The sequence below is a fragment of the Zootoca vivipara genome, chromosome 12, assembly GCF_965207765.1.
Source record: "Zootoca vivipara chromosome 12, rZooViv2.hap1.1, whole genome shotgun sequence".
NCBI classification, from domain to species: Eukaryota; Metazoa; Chordata; class Lepidosauria; order Squamata; family Lacertidae; genus Zootoca; species Zootoca vivipara.
In genome coordinates, this window is record NC_142595.1 from 48338504 (window position 1) to 48363684 (window position 25181).

A 25181-nucleotide genomic window follows, 5' to 3' on the forward strand; every position below is an offset into this window, starting at 1 on the left:
GACCATGCTGGCTTCCTTGAAACTACGCACTCCTATGCTGGGGGCCAGGTCTATTGGTGGAAGCCAGTTTAAAAAGCTGTGAGGAAAATGGCCTCCGCGTGGCATGGCCACTGCTAGTGCTGCTACTGGCCTTTTATATTCCTTGATTTTGCCAACACCCTCCCTAATGGTCTTCAGCCAAATTTGATTTCCCATCTAGGCCTCGCCAGCAGCAATATTGGTTCCTTTCTCTCCCCGTTTCCCTAAGATGGGGAAACCCCCCTGGGGGTGGGGGAGGAAGCAGGTTTGATATTGCTGGAGCGTAAGAAGCCGTCTCGGGTAACATTAGTTTTCCCACCACACGGGCTTGGATCTTGTCCCAAAATAGCATGCCGAGGAATCAGACTGTAGTAATATAGCCGGCTAATTTCTTAGCAGAAGGTGTATTCTCCGATCTTCATGTCATCTCTAAAACAGATGGCAAACAGTGGTTGCTCTGTGGGGAAGGGGAGAACTCTGCATTTGGTCAGAGGCATATTATCATTGTCACTAGTGTCATTCAGCCCGTTTAATAAACGGGTGCTAGAGCATTCAGCCTTTTTCAGCGGCGCGGGCGTGTGGGGGGGCCGGCTGGCCCCTCCCACGGCCGCCGCTGAGCCCAGCCGGCCAGCGGACGCCCAGGAGAAGGCCGTGATTCGGCCTCTTTTGGCGGCGGCGCGTGGGGGGGCTGTTGGCCCCTCCCAAGGCCGCCGCTTCGTCGCGGCGCTCCGCTGAGCCCAGCTGGCCAGCGGGCGCCCAGGAGAAGGCCGCGATTCTTCTGAGGACTGCGAGGGAAACGGTAGGCAGAGGAGGGGGTGGGGAGAGCGTGTGTGTGTGTGTGTGTGTGTGCGTCAAGTCTCTGCCTCCAATCCCTGTGTCCGTGGGGCACATGCGCAGTAGCGCGGACACAGGGACACAGGGAATCTGGACGCAGAGATACTTGCACATTATTATATAGGATTATTATTATTATTAATTCATTCCCTATGGGGAAGGGCTTTTAGCTCGGCGCGTAGAGCATCTGCTTTACAAGCTGAAGGTCTCAGGTTCAGTCCCTGGACTGGGAGAGAGCCATGCCTGAAACCTCCGAAAGCGGCTGCCAGTCAGTGCAGACAGTACTAAGCTAGAGCTAGTGTTAGATAGCTTTCTATGACCTTATATTGTTCCATTGTCATTAGCGGTACTTAGCTATCATTATTATTTTCAGTATTGAGCGGATTAATCCATCAAGCTTTAGTTTGAGTCGGAATCTGCTCATTCCTTTTTTGTCGTTTTCACGCTGCCACATGATGGGGGGGAAGAAACCCACCCAGTGTGGAAATGTTGTGAGGAGAGAGGATTGACCAGTGGGATTTCTGCCTGTCATGCAGCTGCTAAGTAGAGGTAACGTGAAGCAAACTGAGCCAGTTGTTGGACTCCCAGCACTAGTCAGCCCAAACCGGCATGACCATTAGAGTAAGGCATTATGGGAATTGTAGTTCAGGGCAGGGCAATCTTAAATAAGCCCCATTAGTAGGCCCGGCTGACTCACTAGCAGGGATGTGGGGCACAAGATTTGTTTCGTTTCTCTCTTAAAGGCAACCCTACCTAATTTGTTCTTTCCGGAACAAGAGGCCATCTGAAACACAGCCATGGACTCCATGGCAGGGCGTGGATTTGAATCCTGGTCTTTGCAAGCTCTCGTCCAATAAACTATTTTTTTATATATTTAATAATTTTTATTGGTTTTATACATTCAGAGGGGAAAAAAGAACAACAACAAAAAAAATACAAACACTATTAAAAATATACATAAAAAGGAAAAAACATACAAAAAAAAGATACACACAACAACAATACCTAATAATCATTTTAACTTTCTTCTAACTTTCAAACCATTGTTTCTGGGACTTCCCCAAGTCCCCCCTAACTGATTTCCTTTTCGAAAATCTTCTTTAGCAGTTTCCTAATCATTCTTTTAAAGATTTTTCATAGCTATCCCATATCCTTACATCAACTATATTAAATTCATCTATACTTTCTTTCTAACATCTACTTTCATCCCTAATGCCTAAAAAAAGAGAGAAAATTTCCCCATAGAAATTCAAATTTTTATACACCAGAACGTTTCCCTAAAGAAATTTTAAACTTCTTCCAGTCTTCTTCCACCGTCTCCTCTGTCTGGTCTCGGAGTCTCTCCGTCAGTTCAGCGAGTTCCATAAAGTCCATCATCTTCATCTGCCATTCTTCTATAGTTTATAATTCTTGTTCTTGTTTCTTCCAATATTCTTGTTTCTTCCAATATTTTGCAATTAATATCCTTGCTGCTGTCGTAGCATACATAAAGAAAGTAACATCTTTTGGGGGGATTTCTTCCCCTCTCGTCCAATACTCTAACCGCCATGCCATGCATCACACAGCCAGGCTCGATGGCACGAGTCGCCTGTAGTTATCTGCTCCATTCCATCATGTGTTTTCCTTTTGGTTTGGGCCGATTGGGTAGGGGGGCTAGTAGGGCATGTGAATTGCGGACCTGCATTTGGACACGACCGAGGGGGGTTAAACCGGCCCTGGCCGTCTCAGAGAGACATCTCCAACCTGGGAGCTTTGTGGGCCTCACAACCGCTGTGTGTGAGGGGCTGTGGTGGTGGGGAAAAACCTCGGGGAGGCCTCGGAGCCTCTTTCTCATCTCCAGAGGAACTGGGTCCTCCCTGCCTCAGCTGTCAGGACCAATTTGTCTCCGCCGCCAGGCCTGTCACCTCCAATGCTTCGCCCCAGTTCCCTGCACGCCCAGCCGAGGACACCACACACACAAAACACACACACACAAACACACGCTCATTCTCTTTCTCTCAGCTCACACCAGACAGAGGCGGCCGGTGGCCTCAGTTTACCCCGAGGCGTTGCGAGTTGGAAAGAAGGAAGCAGTAGCGGGGGACGGTTTCATCCTGTACACTTTTGCTTGGCTGAAGCGGAGAGGCTAACCGGAGCAAAGCGATGGATTGAATGGTGACTGCCTGCCTCTGGCGGGTCGATCCGAGCTCCTGAAAAGTCCTCCCTTCAGCTCCCAGGACAACGCAATGGAGCAATGCCATGAAGAGAATTCCCCCGGGCATGCACAGAGCGCCTTCCTCTACTCCACGTCGCTCCTTAACACATTTGAGACCCCCAGATCGGGGAACGTAATTTGCAGGAGCCCTTGAGCCCCCCAGGACATCTTCCTTTAGAAGCAACGTGTAGGGTTTAATTTGATCAAGAGTAAAAGATCTGAAGGCAGCCCTGTTTAGGGAAGTTTTTAATCTTTAATGCTGTATTGTGTTTTTAATATTCGGTTGGGAGCTGCCCAGAGTGGCTGGGGAAACCCAGCCAGATGGGCGGAGTATAAATAATAAATTATCATTATTATTATTAACCCCAGAATCTCTTTCTTTTAAAGTTTTTGCCCCAAAGGCAGGGGCCTAGAATGCATGAAATCCTAATAAGAAAGAGACCACTATTGTTTTATTTACATTTTTATCTACCTTTTCATATGCCCCCTTCTGTTTTATCTTCACAACAACCCTGTGTGGTAGGTTGGGCTTAAGAAAGCGGCTGGCTTAATGCCATCTAGTCAGCGTCATAGCTGTGTAGCGAATTTGGGCTAGGAAAGGGCTAAAAGGATGTAATTTGGGGGAAGTGTTTAATCTCTCCAGATTCTCAGTCACCTTTTGTTTACCCCGGTGTGTAGAGGCTGAAATCATGATTATAACTTTATATCCAGTGGAACATTTGTATGTTCTGGAAATGTTGCAAAATCTGCAGAATCTAACGTGTGTGTGTGTGTGTGTGTGTGTGTGTGTGTGTGTTTGTGTTTTAAAAAAAAGAAAGTGATTTTCATATTTTGCTTCAGGACTCAATCTTTGAAAAGCTTAAATGCTTTAAGCAGTTGCGTAAACATTTTCATGGAATCCTCCAGGATTCCTCACGGGCAACTCTGAAAACTCTATACTAGGAGAACATATCAGTCTCTTAGTTCCTCCCTTTTTGCAGACATGAAAAAATATGTTTAGAGGAAGCGGTTACCTTGGTGGGGGAGGGAAAGGCACTCTGCACAAGCTCCATGGCACCTTTGCCTGCCACCCTTCTCATTTATTCGTTCCCAGAATCCTAGACCCTTGCTTTTCTTTGGAAAGCTGACCTGGAGTTCACCAAGGGAAGGGAAGACAGGACAGCTCAGCGACAGCCTTTCCTTCCTGACACTGGACAGCGGAGGCTCATTGGCTCTGGCTCCCCCTACTGGTTGCCTCCCTGCATTTTGCCCAACCAGCCTCACTGGGTCCCAGCCTCCGGATCCTAACCCGCTACGCTTCCTTTCCAGACAGCATCCGGAAGTTCCTGAACCGACCTCCCATCCACCTGCTGGTGAGGGTGAAGCTAGAAACCAAGCCGAAGAAAAGCGAGGACAGGGTGCTGGTGAGAGAATCGCTGGGGGGGGGGGGTTGGGGGAACCAGGTGGTGGTGGGGAAATACCGTATTTTCCCATGTATAAGACAACCTTCCCCCCCCCCGAATTTTTTGGGGTGATAAATTGAGGGTTGCCTTATACACAGGTTAATGTGCTAAGTAAGCGAAGGCCGGTGTTGTGGTGGTAGCAGGGAAATGTCAGAGAGGAGGCTGCTTATCGGTTCTTCCCGGCTTAGGAAGAGTTTTTGATGAGTGCCAATATGCGGTGTATTAGGGCAGTGTTTCTCAACCTTTTTTGGGCCACGGCACACTTGTTCTATGAAAAAAAATCCCGCGGCACACCAACTCTGTGCCGCCCTATATTTAGTTTAGTTTGGAGGGGAAAAACATGCCACTGAAGAACTGCTGCGCGGTAGCCAGGCAGACCCACCAGGCGCTCTCACCTGGGTTGGGGGGTGGCGAGGGGCCCTCTCCTCCCTATCTTTCCCTTTTTCCCTCACCTGGGGGGGGCCTCCCTCCTTTTCCTCTTCTCCTGGGGCGGCTGGGGTGGCGACGGCTGCGGCGACGAGGCAGGGCCGTCGCGTGGTGGGAGGTCCCGGGCTTCGGAGCTCTTCCCGGCCGCAGGCGGGCTCACTGGGGGGCTTTAGCGGCTCCCCGCTTGATCCGCCGGGCGATTCCGACGCCCACGCGGCTGCCGCGGAGCCCAGGGGTCCGTCAATCCTCCAGCCGGGCGCTTTCGGTGTCGCTCCGGTGGGGTCGCGGAGGGGGCGCCCGCGTACTGGCTGCGGCGGTTCCGGCGGTCTGGAGGCTAGGCTGGCGGCACGGGCACGCTGGTCGCTCTCAGGAGCTTCGCGCTGCCGTGCCGTGCGCCATCTTGCCTCGCCGGAAGTCCGTCAGCAATGCAAAGCGCCCTTTTCCTCGCCGCACGTCGCGGCACACAAGCCGGTGTCTCGCGCCACACTACTGTGCTGCGGAACACCGGTTGAGAAACGCTGCTCTAAACAAAGTGGGGAGTTTCTGAAATAGTGGGGGGGGGCGCCTCACACCGGCCCCTTGTCCTTCTTCCCAGTGGTATGGCCTTGGGGAGCGACTCACAGCCCTTCTTCCCTATTCCTCCCCACCCAAACATTTCTTCTCTTCTCTCAAACTCTCCAGCTCTCGAATCCTGTTCTCGCAAATTAGGTCAGGGTTTGCAAATTTGCTGCTGGCAGCAAAACTGGAGGTCACAGGCAGGAGCAGACAGGGGAGGGGGGTGGCAGAAAGGAGGGGGGTACTTTGCATCGGCCAATGCAAAAAGAGCCTATAGTTTCCCCCCACCCCGTTCCCACCCCAGGATTCGGAAGAGGGGAGGTCTTGGCAAGGCAGGGGCTTGGGCGAAACTCCCTGCAACGGTGGCTTGTGCTTGTGTGTGAATTTGCCAGGCCCAGGGTCCAAGCCCCGCTTGGGCACGAAACCCACTGAGCACCCTTGGGTGCCTGGTGTTGCCTGTCCGCCTCGCAAGGTTGTTGTGATTGAAGGATACGGAATAAAGGCCAAAGGATTCCGGGGGTGGGAGGAGGGAGCTGATCTGCCAGTGGCCAAGCGATGAGGAGGTTTGGTGGGGAAGGCTCTGGGTTGAAATTAAGGGGGCATCAGGAGCAGTTAACTTCTAGGGCAAAAGGGGTGCCTGCTCAGGGGACAGGACACGCCCCCCCTCAGCTAAGGGGCAACAGGGTGATCTTCCGATCACTGTATCAGAGGAAGCCCCCCCAAAAAGCTGCCACCTCCCCCCCCCCGGTGGGTGCCAGGAACATCGGAAACCTGTGCCTTTGAAAGGTTTACTATGGGCCAATATTCAACAGGTGTAGCCATGGGGTTGAAACGCTGCACCTGTTGAATTTCCAGCTTCTGCCCCACACTGTGATTTAAGCATGAAACAAAATGGGGCGACCCCATGTCTGGAGAGCGAGCAGAGTTTTTTCCCTAGTAAAGTTCTAGCATATACTCATTCTGTCCCCCCCCCCCAATTGGCACAAAGTAACACATTTGTTTCCTTTGCTGACCCCCTGATTTCTGGAGTGCCCTGAGTGCTTATTTTATCATCATGGCTTAGAGATGAAGCAGGAGAGAGAGAAAGACACGGCAGGCTGGGAAATCAGTAATTCACTTCCCAACATTGCAAATGTGATTTCCAGCAACCAGCATAATTTCTAGCTTGCTAAAGGTTTCAATAGGTTAGCCGCTCTTGCGCAACTTACTCATGAAGCTGTCGAGAGCTCATGCGCTGTAATAAATAGAATTATAGAATTGTAGTGTTGTAAGGTACCCCTAGGGGTCATCTAGTCCAACCCCCTGCAATGCAGGAATCTCCAGGACAGCCATCCATCCAACCTCCGTTTAAAAACATCCAATGAACGGGAGTTAAACCCCCTTCATTTCACCACCAACACCGCTCATGATAATACTTTAATTCTGGATTTTCAAAAAAAATTTGCAACCCACCCTGGGACCTGCAGATTGAAGGGCAGGTAACAATTGGCACTAATTGTGAAAAGGCCAAACGGCAATCTTGGGGAAATGGAATTCTTCCCTGCCAAAGCGTTGCGTCAGAGGCAAAATGTCTTCCGAAATAAACAAGTTCAACGCTCATCAGTATTCTAGAAGATCCAGGTTGGGAAGACATGTTTGGAAAGAGGTCTGGAGAGACAGAGATAGCAGAAGGCAGGAAAAAGCAACGCAACATCCACATGAGGATTGTGTCTTAAAGGGAAAACAGAAAAGGATTGCGCTGTCGTTCATCTCTTCTGTGCTTCGCCCTTTTCCGAACAGGTTCTCACCACCTGGCGAATCTATCTCTTTGGGCTAAAGGTACCAGCCAAGGTGAGTGGAGGAACAAATGAGGTGTGTGTGTGTGTGTGTGATTTAAAATACATTTATACCTCTCTACACACTGGAGGGTTGGGGTGGCGCTGTGGTCTAAACCACTGAGCCTAGGGCTTGCTGATCGGAAGGTCGGTGGTTCAAATCCCCGCAACGGGGTGAGCTCTCGTTGTTCGGTCCCAGCTCCTGCCAACCTAGCAGTTTGAAAGCACGTCAAAGTGCAAGTAGATAAATAGGTACTGCTCCGGCGGGAAGGTAAACGGCGTTTCCGTGCGCTGCTCTGGTTCACCAGAAGCGGCTTAGTCATGCTGGCCACATGACCACAGGAAGTTGTCTGCGGACAGACGCTGGCTCCCTCGGCCTATAGAGCGAGATGAGCATGCAACCCCAGAGCCGTTCCTGACTGGACCTAACGGTCAGGGGTCCCTTTACCTTTACCTTTACACACTGTACATTTAAAGCACAACAAAGTATACAGTGGTACCTCGGGTTACAAACGCTTCGGGTTACAAATGCTTCAGGTTACAAACTCCGCTAACCCATAAATAGTACCTCAGGTTAAGAACTTTGCTTCAGGATGAGAACAGAAATTGTGCTCCGGCGGTGCAGCGGCAGCAGGAGGCCCCATTAGTTAAACTGGTGTCTTTGGTTAAGAGCAGTTTCAGGTTAAGAACGGACCTCCGGAATGAATTACGTTCTTAACCAGAGGTTCCGCTGTAGTTTTGTTTGGGAATTGTAACTCTGTAATGGGACCCAGGTGGCGCTGTGGTTAAACCACTGAGCCTAGGGCTTGCCGATCAGAAGGTTGGCGGTTCGAATCCCTGTGATGGGGTGAGCTCCCGTTGCTTGGTCCCAGCTCCTGCCAACCTAGCAGTTCGAAAGCACGTCAAAATGCAAGTAGATAAATAGGAACCGCTACAGCGGGAAGGTAAACGGCGTTTCCATGTGCTGCTCTGGTTTGCCAGAAGCGGCTTTGTCATGCTGGCCACATGACCTGGAAGCTATACGCCGGCTCCCTCGGCCAATAATGCGAGATGAGCGCGCAACCCCAGAGTCGGTCACGACTGGACCTAATGGTCAGGGTCCCTTTACCTTTACCTAATGGATAAACTACAGTTCCCAGGATTCTTTTGGGGAAATAAAGTGCTTTAAATGTATCGTTGTGTACATCCCGATCTCTGAGCAGTGAGAGACTCCTTGGGCCCCAGTGCTTACCCCAGAGTTTGGTTTCCTTGGGACAAAGGTCCATCGAGACAATGGTGTTTTTAAGATAAACGGTTTTATTTACACACATGACCTGGCTCACTCCCAGAGATCTTGCTTCCCCATTAGGTTCTCAGGGAAGCCCCAAACAGATCGCTTTGGGATCCAGCACAAAACAAGAGAAGCCTCTGGGTCTCCTGCTTCCGGTGTCAGTCAAAAAACATGCACCTTGGCCTATTGTTCTCCATCGGGTGAGAGGTGGGAGAAGGCCCGTCTCCATGGCAACCTCTTTCGACATGTAAATGTCGGCACTTAATTGGCCAGCTAAAGCCCTTACCTTCACAAAGCAACTGGCTTGGGTGGTTCAGCAGGTTTCCTCTTACCCATTCTCACCTCACAGGTACAGGATCACAGGCTTAGAAGGGGCCTCTGGGTGTCATCCAGACTGACCCTCCCCAGTCTAACAGTCATGGCTTCCTCCAGAGAATCCCGGGAACTGTAGTTTATTTATTTATTATTGCATTTATATATAGCCACTTTTATCTTCCAAGGATCTCTAGGCTTCTGGTCCCCCTCTTCCATATTTCATCCTCACAACAACCCTGCGAGGTGGTTGTTTACCCCCTGGAGAGCTACGATTCACAGCATCCTTAAAACTCCCATTCCCGGGATTCTTCAGGGGAAGTTGTGCACTGTGAACGTGCGCTGCGGGTGCGACATTCGCTTCTGTCGCGTCACCACAAGTGACTCTTCTTTTCCCTCCCGCGCAGCTCGAATGCTCTTTCAACGTCCTGGAGATCCGAGCCTTAAACGCCCTTCATCACACCCAGGTAGGAGCAGCGGGCATCTCCCGCCAAGGGGTGCCCTTACGACGGCGACATTGGCGCCTGTCGGGTGCTCACGCCTTTTGCCTCCCTTCCGCATTCAGATCCTGGTGGAGACGGAGAAGGCCAACTACAGCTTGAAATTCCCCACCCCGGAAAGCGCCGACCAGGTCACGAGGCACGTCAACACTTCCTTAGCCAAAATCTTCCCTAGCCCGGCCTCTGTGTGAGTATGAAGAAGCCGTAGGGCGAGGAGAACGTTGGCTGCGGGTGGCGGGGTTGCCAACTTCTCAGCTGTTCGCCGCAACGGCACCTTTCACGACAACCTCTGTGTGCGGACGTGAGCAGAGGACCAAGGTGTGCTTCCATGTTGCGGAAAACATGGAGGTGACATTGGTGATGATAAACTATAGAAAAAGCCCAGAGTCTTTCTTGTCTGTGTGGAATTGACTTCCCTCTCTAAATTCTAATGCGGAATGTATAGGATTTTCACCGTAGGGATGCTAAAGGCTAGACTAGCAGCCTTCCCTCCAGACACCCACTTTCTTGAGCTTTCATCCTGATCTGCTTGTGCATAGCTTTAATTGCGCACCCGGCATTAATTCTGATTTGTTTGCAGGGTGTTTACGAAATAGCTCTGCACTCAGAGGCTGGGTCTGAAAACCAGTTGCTAGAAGCCGCAGGAGCGGGGAGTGCCGTGTTTCTGTTGCCCTTAGGTCTCGCTTGCGGGTTTTCCTTGCCTGGCCGCTGCGAGAACAGGACGATGGACCAGATGGGCCCCTGGCCTGATCCAGCTGCCAGTTTCTTCTCATGCTTTTAGACGTCTCCCCATTAGCAATCCATAGCCCATCTTTCTCCAAGCCACAATAAGTCTATTTCTTTTTTTTAAAGTGGATTAAAAAATAATAATAATGCTACGGCGTAAGAGTGCTTCAGACCACTTTATATCCGCGGATCTCCAAACTCCTGGAATGCACTTGACTCCCACAACTCCCGTTCATTCCAGCCAGGCGCCAGGGGCGCTGGGAGTTGTAGTTCAACTTTATTTGGAGGTTGGAAGAGGCTGGCACAAAGAGAGACCGCCCTGTGCCTGCTGAGAAATATAGCTTTTGACAGTGGTGTTTCTCTCCCCCTCCCAATTGTTTTCACGCTAATCGATTTCTATCTCCTGGGGTTAACAACATCCTTGCAGTGGCGGAGACGGCTTGGCCCCCAAAGTCCCCACCCCCCTGATTTTGTCTTGCCTTACCCTTAATCCCAGGAAGCTCGACCTCAAGGTTGTTCTGGTTCCCCCATTGCTGGTGTCTCATAAGCAGAGCCCTGCTGGATCAGGTCAAGGGCTCCTGTGGCACAATGAGCAAAGCACCTGGCTGTTGACCCAAAGGTTGGTGGTTTGAGCCCACCCAGGGACGGCTGTGGGCAGGATTCCTGCAATTCAGGGGGGTTGGACTAGATGACCCTTGGGTTCCCTTCCAACTCCTCAATTCTATGATTCCAAGAGTGGTGGGGGAAAACCTAGTCTAGCATCCCAGCATTCTGTCCTCACGGTGGCCAACCAGAGGCCGCAGCGGGAAGCCCAAAAACACGACAAGAGTGAAACCGTGGCAAAGCTCTCTCCTTGCTTGCGATCCCCAACAACTTGTAGGGGTCCATTTCCTGACCCAGACAGCTGAGTTCTCTTGCAGGAGGATTTTAAATCCCCCTTTTTGAAAGAGTGGAAGGAGGAGGCAGGCAAACAGGCGACAAGCTGTTACCCAACGGCTTAGGGAGCTGGGTATGTTTAGCCTGGAGAAGAGAAGGTTAAGGGGTGATATGATAGCCATGTTCAAATATATAAAAGGATGTCATATAGAGGAGGGAGAAAGGTTGTTTTCTGCTGCTCCGGAGAAGCGGACACGGAGCAGTGGATTCAAACTACAAGAAAGAAGATTCCACCTAAACATTAGGAAGAACTTCCTGACAGTAAGAGCTGTTCGGCAGTGGAATTTGCTGCCAAGGAGTGTGGTGGAGTCTCCTTCTTTGGAGGTCTTTAAGCAGAGGCTTGACAGGCATATGTCAAGAATGCTTTGATGGTGTTTCCTGCTCGGCAGGGGGTTCGACTGGATGGCCCTTGTGGTCTCTTCCAACTCTACGATTCTATGATTCTAGGTCAGGGTGGGCAAATGTTTGGCCCTCTGGAGGTTGCTGAACTACAGCTGCCACCATCGCTGGCCATTGGCAGTGCTTGCCGGCACTGGTGGGAGTTGTAGTTTGGCAACCTGGGGGGGGGACCAAAAAGGGTCCCCCACCCCTGCATTAGGGAAGAGGCAACCCCCAAATTTACATGTCCATATCCCTCACACTTTCAGTCCAGCAGCGTGGCGTAGTGGTTTATGGAGAGTGGGTCTAGGAGTTAAAATCTCTGCTCAGCTATGAATCTTCAATGGGTGACCCTGGGACAGTCACAGTTTCCCAGCCTAACCTACCTATTCCGGCGTATAAGACGACTGGGCGTATAAGACGACCCCCAACTTTTCCAGTTAAAATATAGAGTTTGGGATATATTCGCCGTAAAAGAAATACAACCCGGCGTATAAGACGACCCCCGACTTTTGAGAAGATTTTCCTGGGTTAAAAATTAGTCTTATACGCAGGAATATACAGTATCTCACGGGGTTAGGATGTCCCTATTTTCATCGGAGAAATGTTGAAAGGTGTGGATTATTGTGAGGATTAAATGGGGGGGGACTATGGATACTACTTTAAGCTCCTTGGAGAATGGATGGGTGGATCAATCGATCAATATCTTGTCGTGCTCTTGTGATGCAGTACTTAGACAAGACTATCAGATCAGTTGAAGCTTGGTGGTGATGCGACTGTTATTCTGATTATTTTATTGTTCTGCTGTCCATTGTTGTGCTTTTTTATTACAGTGGTACCTCGGTTTCCGAGCGTCTCGGAAGCCGAACGTTTCGGTTTCCGAACGCCGAAAACCTGGAAATAATAGCTTCCGTTTTTCAAGCGCGCCTTGGAATTGGAACGGCTTCCGCTGCGTGTTTTTCAATTTTTCCATTTGAACTTGCCACCGGCCCTTTGTGCCTCGGTTTTCAAACGTTTCGAAAGTCGAACGGTCTTCTGGAACGGATCACGTTCGAGAACCGAGGTACCACTGTACAATGCTCCATAAAATGTGTGTTTGATGCCGTACGCTGTACACGGTGATCTTTCGATAAAGGGCGGTATATAAATCAAATAAATGATAATAAAATAACTCAGGAAATGCCTTCCTTCTCCTCCCCTTGTCGCAGCTGCCTCATACGCCATGGGACGGTGGAGACCCCCGAGACGCCGCGAGACATGTCCCCCAATTCGGAAAGCTCCAATTCCACCGCACACAGCATATGCGGTGAGGGGGGAAGATGATGGAGAGACGAGGGAGGGAGGGAGGGGGCGGCCATTGGGTGTTGTTTGTGTGTGGAATGTTCCAGAACCTGCCAGGGTTTTCTCCAGCTTCCCAGTGCCCATCGCATCCCAGAGAGGGAGGCAGTGCGATCTTCATTCACAGGAAATTATATGAAATTTTAATTACAGTCGCTGCATTATGCACTTAACCCACTGACCTGAATCCCGGAAGCGGTGTCCTGAAGAAAACACAAATTGCTTTCCTGGATCGGGCAGGAAAGTGCATTCAGCCCAGCCTTCTGTCTCCGGGGCTAGCAGCCAAATGGGCCTCGAGGGCCCACAATCCGGGCTTGGCGGTCAGAGGCATCTTCTCAAGTCTGCCTCTTAAGAACGGGTAATCAAAGGTATATTGCATCAAGGCAGGCAGAGGTTTTCAAGCTTTCTGAGTCCACGCCTCCCTTGACCAACTGCATCCCTAGTTTTGTCACCCCTTGCCTGCAGAGTGGACAGCCCTTCACCCCTTTTCAAACACCCTTCTCTTGGATTCCCCTCCTTGGGAGCATAGCTGCCAAGTAACCCGTTTTCCCCGGGAAACCCCTGTTTTTTTCTTACCTTTTCCCGGCAGTCCCCCGTATCACTTTGTCTCCCGTTATTTTCCTGCCGGCGGCCATTTTTTTTCCTTTCTGATTTGCCCATCTATGGGCACCGAAAATGGCCAGTGCCGGCTTCGAAAGTTGCGTCTACGCATGTCCGTAAGTGCGTAGACGCGACTTTCAGTGTCGGCGGCCATTTTTGGTGCCCATAGATGGGCAGAGCGACACCGGAAGTTGCATCTGTGCACTTCCGGACATGCGTAGACGTGACTTTCGAAGCCGGCGGTGGCCATGTTTGGTGCCCATAGATGGGCAAAGCGACACTGGACGTTGTGACAACGCAACTTCCGGTGTCACGCGGCTGCCGGTCCCGGATTCTGCAGTCCGGGACTTGGCAGGTATGCCTTGGGAGTCCTTTGGGCAGCCTCTGCCGCCGCTCCTGGTCTTTGAGCTGCCCACCCCATGCCGCAAAGAGAGGTGCTTCTTCACACTGCCCCACAGGGGCCTGGGACTTGTCTGTCCATTCCCAACAACAAGGGCTGAGGCTAGCATCTTACTCACCTTGCCAGGCCTGCATAGTGGAAAGGTTTTCCCTCAGCACTGGGCACTCAGCTCCCCGGCAGGCATTGCACACAGCAAGCACAAGAAAGGCCAGCACAGCGCCTGCCTGCCTGCCTGCCCAGCTTCCCACCCATCTGCCCATTCCCTAAGCAAGGGCTGGCGGACTGGCTGGCTGGGCTCCTCGCCTGCTTACTCCGAGGCCGCCTCAGCTCCTGGCAACCCCAGAGGCACGACTCACCTGCGGAGCTTGTAGCCAGGACCGCTGCAACAAACAGCTGTGCAAGCCTTTGGGAGGTAGAGACATGAGAGGGCATCAGAGGAGGGAGGGAAGGAAAAAGGGACAGAGGCCAGTATTGCCCGCAGCACCCCTGACTATCATTCAAGGCACCTCAGGGTGCCAGGGCACACTGGTTGAGAACGACTGAGGACAGGGAAGATCCATGTCAGCCTAAGACATGGGTAGGCAAACTAAGGCCCGGGGGCCGGATCTGGCCCAATCGCCTTCTAAATCCGGCCTACGGATGGTCCGGGAATCAGCGTGTTTTTACATGAGTAGAATGTGTCCTTTTATTTAAAATGCATTTCTGGGTTATTTGTGGGGTCCGCCTGGTGTTTTTACATGAGTAGAATGTGTGCTTTTATTTAAAATGCATCTCTGGGTTATTTGTGGGGCATAGGAATTCATTCCTTCCCCCAAAAAAGTATAGTCTGGCCCCCCACAAGATCTGAGGGACAGTGGACCGGCCCCCTGCTGAAAAAGTTTGCTGACCCCTGGCCTAACCATTTTCTCGCTGCCTGTGACAAATAGGGGTTTGGGGGGAGGCTGGAATCGAATTTTGACAGTGGCTCTCAAACTCCCCCCCTCCCCCCGACGACTTGAAAATTGCTAAGGGTCTTGACGGACCACTTAAATTGTTTTTCTGCCCGTGGTAGCATTTTTAATGCGCTGTGCTAGGGAACGAATCTTATTTTTCTCGCTCGCTTTATTTCTCACGCCCTGCCTTTTATTGTATTGCGATTTCAATCCCACAGAATCCAAATTGCAATTCAGTAAAACGGAATGCGAGTGCTAAAGATCCAATTGCGAATCAATCAGAGCCCTGAATGTGACGGGTGTGCCGCCTCCCCCGTCTCCAAACACAAATCCGCAGGCCACCTGAATGAAGTTTGTGGATTGCTGGTGGTCCACAGACCACAGTTTGGAAACCTCTGGCCTGATAGATTTTCAAAGCTCTTCCGAGCCAGCCTTTGCTGCTGCGTCTTGTGGGTTTGAGTTCCACATGCTGTTTTGCATGGGGCAAGGCTTCCTTTTGCTTCTCCTGCGCAAACCGTCATGCTTGCAGCCGACCAAGATGAAGATAGCACGCCAGCTATTTAACAGCAGTCGATCTTGGTTGCCGGGGGCGGGGGGCGGGGCGGTATATGGTCCTGTGACCCACACGTGTGGGGTAAATAACAAAAGAATTGGTGGGTATCTAGATTCAAAATCCGGGCTTTACACACTCTTCAGCAGAAGAGGAGCCCCAGCAGCAGAATTTAAACCAGTGTTTCTCAACCTTTTTTGGGCCACGGCACACTTGTTCCGTGAAAAAAATCACAAGGCACACCACCATTAAAAAAGTTAAAAAAATTAACTCTGTGCCGCCCTATATTATAATTATGACTGTAAGAAACACTTGCCAAATATTGCTTTCCGGCGGGTTAGTGTTGTTCATTGGCGGCCGCCAGGCTCGTTTGCACTGAGCTTTGGGAAAGAGGAGAACTATTGCTTTCCGGCGGGTGAGTGCTGTTTATTGGCGGCCGCCAGGCACGTGACAATGCAAATCGCCCTTCTCGTCGCCGCACGTCGCGGCACACCAGCCAGCATCTCGCGGCACACTAGTGTGCCACGGAACAGTGGTTGAGAAACGCTGATTTAAACTCACAACTTTAAGCAGCAGTATTGTAGGGAACGCAGCCTTTTGAACCCTTTCCATATCCCATTTAGTTGCATACAGCACTCACCGTTTTCTACCCCTCCATCCAAGCATTGATCAGACCACACCAGTTTAGCAAGTTTAAAATGCTTTACTAACAAAATGTTCCAAAAGTCAGATTCATGTGTTTATCCAAGCAGCAGCGAGGAGAACGCAGGCAGAATATTCTTGGGTAGAAAATACAGAAAGATAGCTTCAAGCACATGCTCCGAGCTTGGATAAAATGTCCTCCCTGGTGGGTTCCATGGCACAGAAAGGAAGGAACAGGAAGAGAAGGCTTCACTTCCCCTCATTGGAGAAAAGGGGGTGTGACCTAGCTGAGTCTAGGAATCTGCCCCTGTGGTTTTAACCCCTTCACGCATTGGTTGGCTGCAATTTCCCACACACCTTGGCTTAAGAAATGCATTTTGTGGGGAGGAAGAACCAGGAGAGGCATGAAGAGGGCGAAGGAGAAATTAGTGTCACTCAGGCACAGTCTAGGATTTCTTGGGGGAAACCTTGGAGAGAAGGGGACTTAGGCAGCTGTGGAAGCTTCAGTCTCTGCAACGGCTTCATAGGACTTAACAGATGGACATAAAAAACAGTTAAGAGACTTATGCTGCAAGATTGGAAAGGCAATCCCAGTTGGATGAAGATCTGACCTGCTTACACTTGTCTGTTTTGATTGGACTGCTGATATTAATGTACAAATTTAAAGCACGATGGGTTAAATATTCCTATTGCCCATCGGTTTTTATCATAGTGGCTTTAATCATTATTATCATTTCACAACGACAATGATTTTCATATTTTGTTTTTAAAAAAAATAAAAATAAAGGGAAAGGAAAACATTGGGTTGGATTCAAGTTTTCCTCACAAGGAGGGGAGAACCATGGACGCCACCTTTTTTGCTCCTTGGAGAAAAAAGGTGAAATGGGAATGCAGGATACAAGCAAGTTGGCCGTGTCGATTAATTTCTGTGGGTCTTCCCTGAGTAGGACTTATGCCAGACGTTCGGGTTGTATTCCACTGGCTTTTCCTCAGAGCATACCTGCCGGGTTGAACAGCCGTGGCAAATTCAGGCCTGTGAATTTCAGCAGGTCTACTTGGAGTAACAGCTAGCCAAAATAGATCCCCCGGCATTTGCGAAAACAAGGCTTCCGTACGGAGGAGCCTAAGCAATAATATGGGCCTGTTTGCTTCTCCTCAGGAGGCTTTTCCGAAACCTACGCGGCTCTCTGCGACTACAACGGACACTCTTGCCGCGAGGAGGTGCAGTGGGTAAGTCGGTGGGCCGAGCGGCGGTTTGCACGACCCGATTCTGAGGTGCCCTCTCGGATAACCTTGCGGAGAGAGACCCCCTTCGCCGGAGCAAGGTGGTTAGCTATTGCATCCTGAAAAAGAAACCGCCGGAAAAGTAGCAATTGCTCAGGATGTGGCCGCTTTGGTGGAAGCTTTCTCACCTCCTCTCTCGCCACAAGGACTTCTAGGTGGAGCAACTCACACGGGGTGGCGGTTCCCCCCCCCCCTTCCGCCTCTCCGAAGGGTTTGGTTCAAATTGAGGCACCTTTGCTATGTTTCCGAAACCCTCGTTTCCTGCTCTTCTGCTCAAAAACAATATGCAGATCTGCTCTGGGAGGTTTCTGGGCGAATGTGACAGGCAAATCCAGGCCACAGTCAGTGATGACGGCAGCCTTGGAAAAATATGTGTGTGGGTTTTTTTGTTTGGCTTTTTGTATAGCGGGAAGTTTTGGCTGGAAATAGAGACGGGGGGGGGGGAGATCTGGCAGCAGAATGGTTTCATGCACGCTCTGTGGGTGTATGAAGATGGATATATTATCTTGGTTTTTGTGGTGGGGAGGCCACAATTTGCCTCTTCCTCCATTCAAAACTCTGAAACTCACTGGCTCATCTTGAGCCTACCTCACAGGATTGTTGTGGTGGTGGTGGGAAACCTTTTTATGTTGCTTGGAGCTCCTTAAGGGAAACTTATATTAATCATCAATTGATCTCTTTTTGGCTACCCGTCTATCCCCCGCGCTGTAGGACGTTGACACAATTTACCATTCCGAAGACAACCGGGAATTCAACCTCCTCGATTTCTGTCACCTGGAAAGCCGGTGAGGAGAAGCCACGTAAAACCACCTCTGTTAATAATAATAATAATAATAATAATAATAATAATAATAATAATAATATTTATTATGTCTACCCCGCCTATCTGGCTGGGTTTCCCCAGCCACTCTGGGCGGCTTTGAACAGAACATTAAAAACTCGCTTACCCCTACCCTACCCCCGTCCACCCTCCAAGTAGCCCCACAGACCTCAAATCCATCCTCAAACTGCTATGCGCTCACTAGGTAGCCTTAGGCAAGCGCCTCAGTCTCCCCCCTTCTATCTGCAGTATGGGTCTAATAGTGTTGGCCTACATTGGAAGGCTTTTGTGAAGATTGCTTTGTGAAGCACCCAGGTCGCCCGCACCAGACATTTAAAGTGCACAGCTTCCCCCAGAGAATTCTGGGAGCTGTTGTTTGTGGAGGGTGCTGGGAATTGTAGCTTGGGCGAGGGGCAAACTGAAGTTCCCAGGCTTCCCTTGAGGGGAAGCGATGTGCGTTAAGTGTACGGCCAGTGCCGGATTTACGTACAGTGGTACCTCGACTTACGAAGACGATCCGTTCTGCGGTCGTCTTCGTAAGTCGAAGTCTTCAGATGTCGAAGCGCTGCTACGGCGCATGCGCAGCCGCACGCGCTGCTCTGTGCAGGCGCAGAACGCGCGCGCTGGGCGGACTTCCGGAGGCTTTGACTTCAGAAGTCAATTTCTTCGGAAGTCAAAGCCTTCGGATGTCAAGTTATGACTGTATAAGCTCAAAAAGCTATAGCTTAGGGCCCCACTCTCTTGAGGGCCCCCAAAAAATTTAAAAAGGAAACAAAAACCTGGATGTACATTTCCAAACTATAAGATAAAAAAACAAATAAAATGGCTTTAGATTCCCGTTAGGCCCATAAATTACCATATAGCATATATTCAACATTAAAAACGGCGACCATTTGTTGTTGACAAAGGTCATCTGGACATATAAAGGGCCCCGTTACCTTCAGTAGCTTAGGGCCTCATTGAACCTAAATCCGGCCCTGTTGAGCATATATTCAAAGCAACATAATTAACAGGGCACTGAAATATTAAAGAGGTCGAAACGAAACATTGCTAAGGGAAGTCAGATATAAAACACACATTTCAAACAGCACAATTAGCAAGAGAATAAAATCAGAATACTGTAGACGGTATCTGCTGCTGTCGCCCATGATGGTTCATGGTGGGCAGAAGCTCAGACCCCATGACTTGACTCCAGCTTAGCTTTTTGTAGCTGGAGTCAGTCCAGGCAAGGATTTGCCACTCCCTCTCTTAATACCATTTCCCTCTCTCCCCTTTCTGCTTCTCCTCGCAGGGACTTGGCGCTGATCGTGGCTGCTTTGGCATACAACCAGTGGTTCACCAAACTCTACTGCAAGGACTTGCGGCTGGTAGGTCTCCCAAGCTGGCCCTGCGGGCAGGCGGCTGGGTGCCGATTGGGTCGGGAGGCAGGGAGGCTACCATTAGGTGGCGCCAGAGCCCACAACTGGCAGAGCCAAGTAATTCAGGTTTGGTCCTCCTCCCTGCCGAGTCCTGCAAAGGCCACTCTGAGACGGAGGAGGAGGAATTCTGACAGCCAATGACAACCTCTGGACTGGTTGTTAAACAGGAAGGCAAGTCGGGGGCTGGCTGACAGCCGTGCGGTGTAGTGGGTAGCGTGCCAGACTAGGATCCGGGAGAGACCAGGGCCCAATTCCCCACTCGGCCCATGAAGCTCACTACTGGGTGACCCTGGGCCAGTCTCGCTGCCTCTTAGCCTAGGCTACCTCGGAAGGTTGTTGTGGGTATTTAAATGAGCAGGGAGAACTTGTGTATACCACCCTGAGCTCCTTGGAGGGAGAAAGGTGGGATAGAAATGCAGTAAAATAAAAATAAACTTCCAAAACAACGAATGCCTCCACTGACAGGAACCAAGTGGGTGCACGGAACAAAGGATTTCCTTCACTCTTAGGAAAACCCACACCTGGGATTTTTGCTCCTCCGCAAGTCTTAGAGGCAAAGGAGCCTGTTCAGAGGAATGGCTTTGGCAATAACAATAACAATAACAATAATGAAACAGAAGTAACCAGACTCTTATATACAGTGAGAGGGTGGGTGGGGGTGATGGGAATGGGTGATGGGCTGTAGGAGTGGTAAACCTGTAGATGGCTGTTAACGACTGCTGATGACTGCAATAGGTCCTGCGGGGGGAAAGCAAGGACTGAGGCTAAAGAAAGCTTGATCATGCATAATGAGATAAGAATCCAATGTCTTTGTTCATGCCAGGTGGTTCCATGGTTTTGAGCTTGGTAATGAGTTCCAATTCAGCAATTTCTCTTTCCAGTCTGTTTCTGAAATTTTTCTGTAATAAAACAGCTGCTTTGAGATCTTGTATAGAATGTCCTGGGGTTTCTGCCGCCACTCTGGGCGGCTTCCAACAGAAGGCAGCAGTGGTGCTCGGTCCAGGTTTGCCCCAAGCGTCACCTCCCGCCGTTAACTCCCTTCCCACCCCGTTCGAAGCACCCACCGCAACCACGCTGAGGCTTCCCTGGCACCCACACCTCTTCTTTCCTCCCTAGGGCTCCGAGGTCGCTGAGCAGGTTCTCCACACGGTGAGCAAATCCCACCACCTAGAGGAGCTGGTGCTGGACAATGCGGGGTTAAAAACGTGAGGCATTGCTAGATTCACCTTTGCGCCGCTGCATGCGGATTTGGGGGGGGAGAGAGAGAGTCTTCCGGTTTGCGCAGGTGCATTTCGGCCAGGGCCAAGCCCATGCGCGATGCTGAGGGTATGCCTTAAAGTGGGTCGTTGGGGTCCAATTTTTGCGGTGTGCACCTTTAGCACTGCACGTTGCTGTACTTTCAGTCGCAGAGAGCCTATTTCTAGTTCTATTGCTATTTCATCGCTTGCAGTCTGCACCAGTGGGAGGGGCTTGGCGGAATGGGAGGGGCTTGGCTGAATGGGAGGGGCTTGGCTGAATGGGAGGGGCTTGGCGGAACGTATCCCCTGGCACTTCCTGTTCCGGGCATGTAATGCAGGTCTTTCTGTACTGCGCACGCACACCTTTTCAAAGAAATATTCATAAATCCCAGCAATGTCATTTTTGGGCTGCAGGCTTTCCTCCCCCTATGGGGCAGCTGCATATTCCTGCATCGCAGCGGGTTGGACTAAATGATCCTCTGGGTCCCTTCCAACCCTACAATTCCATGATTCTTTGAATACTCTGGGGTTTTGCTGCGTTGCTGCAATAAAAACATAGCGCCTTGCAAAGGTGTGCACACCCTAAAAGATGGGTTTAAGAAAAAACCCTGTAAAATGAATATCAGTTGAGTACATGAGTACATATACTAGCAGCCTTGTTTACTATGGTTTGGAATGGGCAAAATTGAAGTTTATTCTGGTTTTCTTGTGAGGGGAGATAGTCGTTTCTTTCCTTTTTGAAAAAAATAGTAGTGATACCTTGTGAAAGGGTGATATTCACCTGACTTAAGACTTCCACTATCTATCTATCTATCTATCTATCTATCTATCTATCTATCTATCTATCTATCTATCTATCATCTCCAGACACACACACACACAGAGAGAGAGAGAGAGACAGCTGTATCTCAGGGTCATGGGTTCGAGCCCAACATTGGGCAAAAGATTCTTGCAGTGCAGGGGGTTGGGCTAGATGACCCTCAGGGTCCCTTCCAACTCTGCAGTTCTGTGGTTCTGATTCTATGTGTAACTGCCTTCTAAACATGCTGAGATTCAACCGTATCTTCCACATGTGGCCGTGGGTGGCAGTTGGTTCCCTTGGGCTGTTGTGAAACAATATGGCAGGCATCCCCAAACTTCGGCCCTCCAGATGTTTTGGACTACAATTCCCATCTTCCCCGACCACTGGTCCTGTTAGCTAGGGATCATGGGAGTTGTAGGTCAAAACATCTGGAGGGCCGCAGTTTGGGGATGCCTGCAATATGGCAAGGTCAAAGATCGGGAGCTGCTTCTTTTTTTTAAGCCTGAGGGCAGCAATTAAATATATATTTATGATTTTTATTTTTATACATTTCAATAATTTTACCATAATTTTAACATTTTGAAACTTGACTTCCTTCCCTCTCTTTCTGCAGTTCCTTAATTTTTTTTTAAAAAAATTCTGCATATTCCAAATTAACTTACTCATTTATTCATCTACTTTAAATATATACTCTTACAAAACTGCAGGTTATTGCAATAATCCTGCCAATGCTCTTATCTATTTACCATTTGTTTGTAAATATTCAATAAACCATTTCCATTCTTTTATAAAAAGTTTGTGATCTTGATTTCTTGTTTTTCTGGTATTTTTCACCAATTCGGTACAGTTTGAGTAGTTTTGTCCCTATAATTCCCAAAAGGAAAGCTTATTCTTCTTTTTTACAAATGTTATTTTAAACATATATTTCAATTCGTTATATATCATTGAAAAATATTGGCTGGCTTTTGGACGATGATGTCATGTGGACACGGGGGCGGGGGGGGGGGGCTTCAACGCCTGAATGATACCCATTCCAAATATACTCTCGTCCGGACAGATGAATCTGCTTTTATTTTGCTTCTTATTCCCATTTTCTTCGGGAACACAGTGCGCAGAAAGCGGAGGTTTAACCCTTCCCTTCCCCAGCTGCTGTCCTTTCCCACCACCCTCTTCCACCCACGGTGACAATTTTTTAATTCGGGAAGGGTTAAACCTGGTTTTAGAGTTCTGTGTGTGTCCAGTTTTGCGTCCAGGAGTCTTTGCGCTCTTGAGTTCAATGGATCTCAAGAAAGCGATTGGTGTGTGCAAAATGCATGTGTGTGCAAAAAAAGCTGTTCTACACCCTTGTGCAAATGAATTGAAACAAACAATGTAGTTTATTGTACAAAACTCACACACACATGTACAAAACTCACATATGCGTACATTAGTAACGGATATGACCTCCGCTGTTTTTAAGCAGCATTTGAACACGGTTTGGCATGGAGTCTACTAGTTTCGAACAGTCACTGTTGATTTTCGGATCCCTGTACCACACTTGAATCAGCGCCTGAATGAGCTTCTCCATAGTCGTACAGTCTACAGCACGGAGGCGACTTTTGCATATAGCCCACAAATTCTCCATGGGATTTACGTCCAGGGAATTCCCTGGCCAATCAAGTACCTGCATTTGCTGCTCTGTCATGAATTTCTTCACCACTTTCGATGTGTGACAGGGGGGCTAGGTCCTGCTGCAATACAGTGGTGCCTCGCAAGACGAAAGTAATTCGTTCCGCGAGTCGCTTCGTCTTGCGATAATTTCGTCTTGCGAAGCGTGGTTTGCTGCAGAAAAAAAAACCCACAAAAAAAACCCACAAAAAATGTCTTGCGAAGCACGGCCATAGAAAACTTTGTCTTGTGAGTCACCAAAAACATCGCAAAACGCTTTCGTCTTGCGAGTTTTTCATTGCGCGAGGCATTCGTCTTGCAAGGTACCACTGTATCCCATTACCGTCAGGATACCTCTTTTCTAGCTCTGGAGTAACTCTCTTTTGTAGAACCTCAATATATTGTGTCGAGCACATCATTCCTTCTATTGGCTGCCGGTGAAGGGAGAGATTTGCCAATTGTGTTATTGAGCTAGATCTGATCCTATAGTTTGCATTGCCTGCATTGTATAATTCTGAGTGTATGGCTTAGCGCCCCCCCCCCCAATATCCCTGGTATGTCTTGCTTAAAATGCTTCTCAGTGCCGCTGCGTCTCTGTACCAAAGTAGGCCAAAGTGTAATGAAAACATTCGATAGCAAGACAGGATGCCCAGCTTGCTAAGAGCTGACCTTGTCTGGAACACAGAATGAGAGGCAGAGAGGCTTATCAGCGGATGAGGCATTGGCAGCTTGACGCATAAACTGGTCTTGCTGAAGGCTTTGTTGAGTCAGCATGTGCATGTGTTTATGAGGGGGACAGGATACGGATCTTCCTTATACGTACTTGTAACCTGTGACCCCCCTTGCGTGCGCACATTTACAGAGGAGGGGGAAGGAGCCCAAGAAGTGTATAAGAATCTTTGCAAATGTGTGTTTTTTTACTCTTGCCGTGAAGCTGATCACCAAGAGTCTCTTAAATTTAAGAACGAAATTCCTTCTCTGGATTTAACCCTTGGTGTCGTTATTGACTGTCTCTGTCCTTGCCTGGGCGCAACTTAAGGACCCTTGTTAGCAAATAAGGCTACACCGGCTTCCGACACCATAATGATCAACTGACTTTTTGTGTTTGTTTTGAGTACAGAATTACGAGTAAGAGAGAAAACACGCTTTGTTTCAATTAATTTGCACAAGGGTGTATATGAACAAATGCAATCATCTTGATTATGAAAGGAGATCTCACTCCTGTCTCATCCTGGCCCTGCGACCCTTGATTCAATCCAGCTTCCCCTGTGACTTCCCTGCTGGGGAGCTTTCCTCTCACATGTTCTTATCTCTCCGGGTGCATTTGCAGAGATTTCGCCCTGAAACTGGCCTGTGTCCTGGCGGAGAACCCAAACGCCGCCCTCCATGCCCTCACCCTCTCCCACAACCCTCTGGAGGACAAAGGTGAGGAGGGATCCTGAACCAACAGGGCCTTTGGGGGTAAAAAAAGAGAAAGCTTCTTTGCTCATCTTCGCCCCACTTTGCTTCTCGTCCCCCTTGAACAGGTCTCAGCGCCTTGAGCCAGCAACTTCTGTGTTTCCCGAAAGGCCTCAGCAAACTTTGCCTTTCCAAGACCAGCATCACTGCTAAAGGTACGCTTGGCAGGGGTGGAGATTCCATACGTCCCATACATATCTGTGGGAATGTTCAGGGTGGCAGGAGAGGATATATTCTGGCGGTTCCCTCACTGCGAGAAGCAAAGCTACAGGGAACCAGGCAGAGGGCCTTCTCGGTAGTGGCGCCCGCCCTGTGGAACACCCTTCCATCAGAGATCAGGGAGATAAACAACTACCTGACATTTAGAAAACACCTAAAGGCAGCCCTGTTTAGGGAAGTTTTTAATCTGTGATATTTTAATGTATTTTTGTATTTGTTTGGAAGCCACCCAGAGTAGCGGGGGGAACCCAGCCAGATGGGCGGGGCATAAATAAATAAATAAATAAATAAATAGCTTATTAATATCCTTCCTAACTTGCGCTAGCAAGTTACTTAGCAGAGTTACATTCCCCTTTTTACATGCAAAGCAGATAGCTGGTTGCAGGCTCGTGTGAGCCTCTCGCTATTATACAATTCAGTCTGTCTCA

The 25181-nt window shown here is 49.5% G+C and overlaps 1 protein-coding gene across 2 annotated transcripts in view; it reads left to right on the forward strand.

The window, feature by feature from the left end:
- CARMIL3 (capping protein regulator and myosin 1 linker 3) overlaps positions 1 to 25181 on the forward strand; it is a 75678-nt gene that overhangs the window by 12373 nt on the left and 38124 nt on the right. For both annotated transcript variants that reach the window (XM_088656246.1, XM_088656247.1), the window contains exons 2-12: positions 4355 to 4449; positions 7249 to 7299; positions 9273 to 9332; positions 9431 to 9552; positions 12614 to 12711; positions 17027 to 17097; positions 17863 to 17936; positions 19263 to 19338; positions 20506 to 20594; positions 24407 to 24501; positions 24603 to 24689. In XM_088656246.1, the coding sequence (XP_088512372.1) occupies positions 4355 to 4449; positions 7249 to 7299; positions 9273 to 9332; positions 9431 to 9552; positions 12614 to 12711; positions 17027 to 17097; positions 17863 to 17936; positions 19263 to 19338; positions 20506 to 20594; positions 24407 to 24501; positions 24603 to 24689 (918 nt within the window). The remainder of the gene's footprint in view (positions 1 to 4354; positions 4450 to 7248; positions 7300 to 9272; positions 9333 to 9430; positions 9553 to 12613; positions 12712 to 17026; positions 17098 to 17862; positions 17937 to 19262; positions 19339 to 20505; positions 20595 to 24406; positions 24502 to 24602; positions 24690 to 25181) is intronic.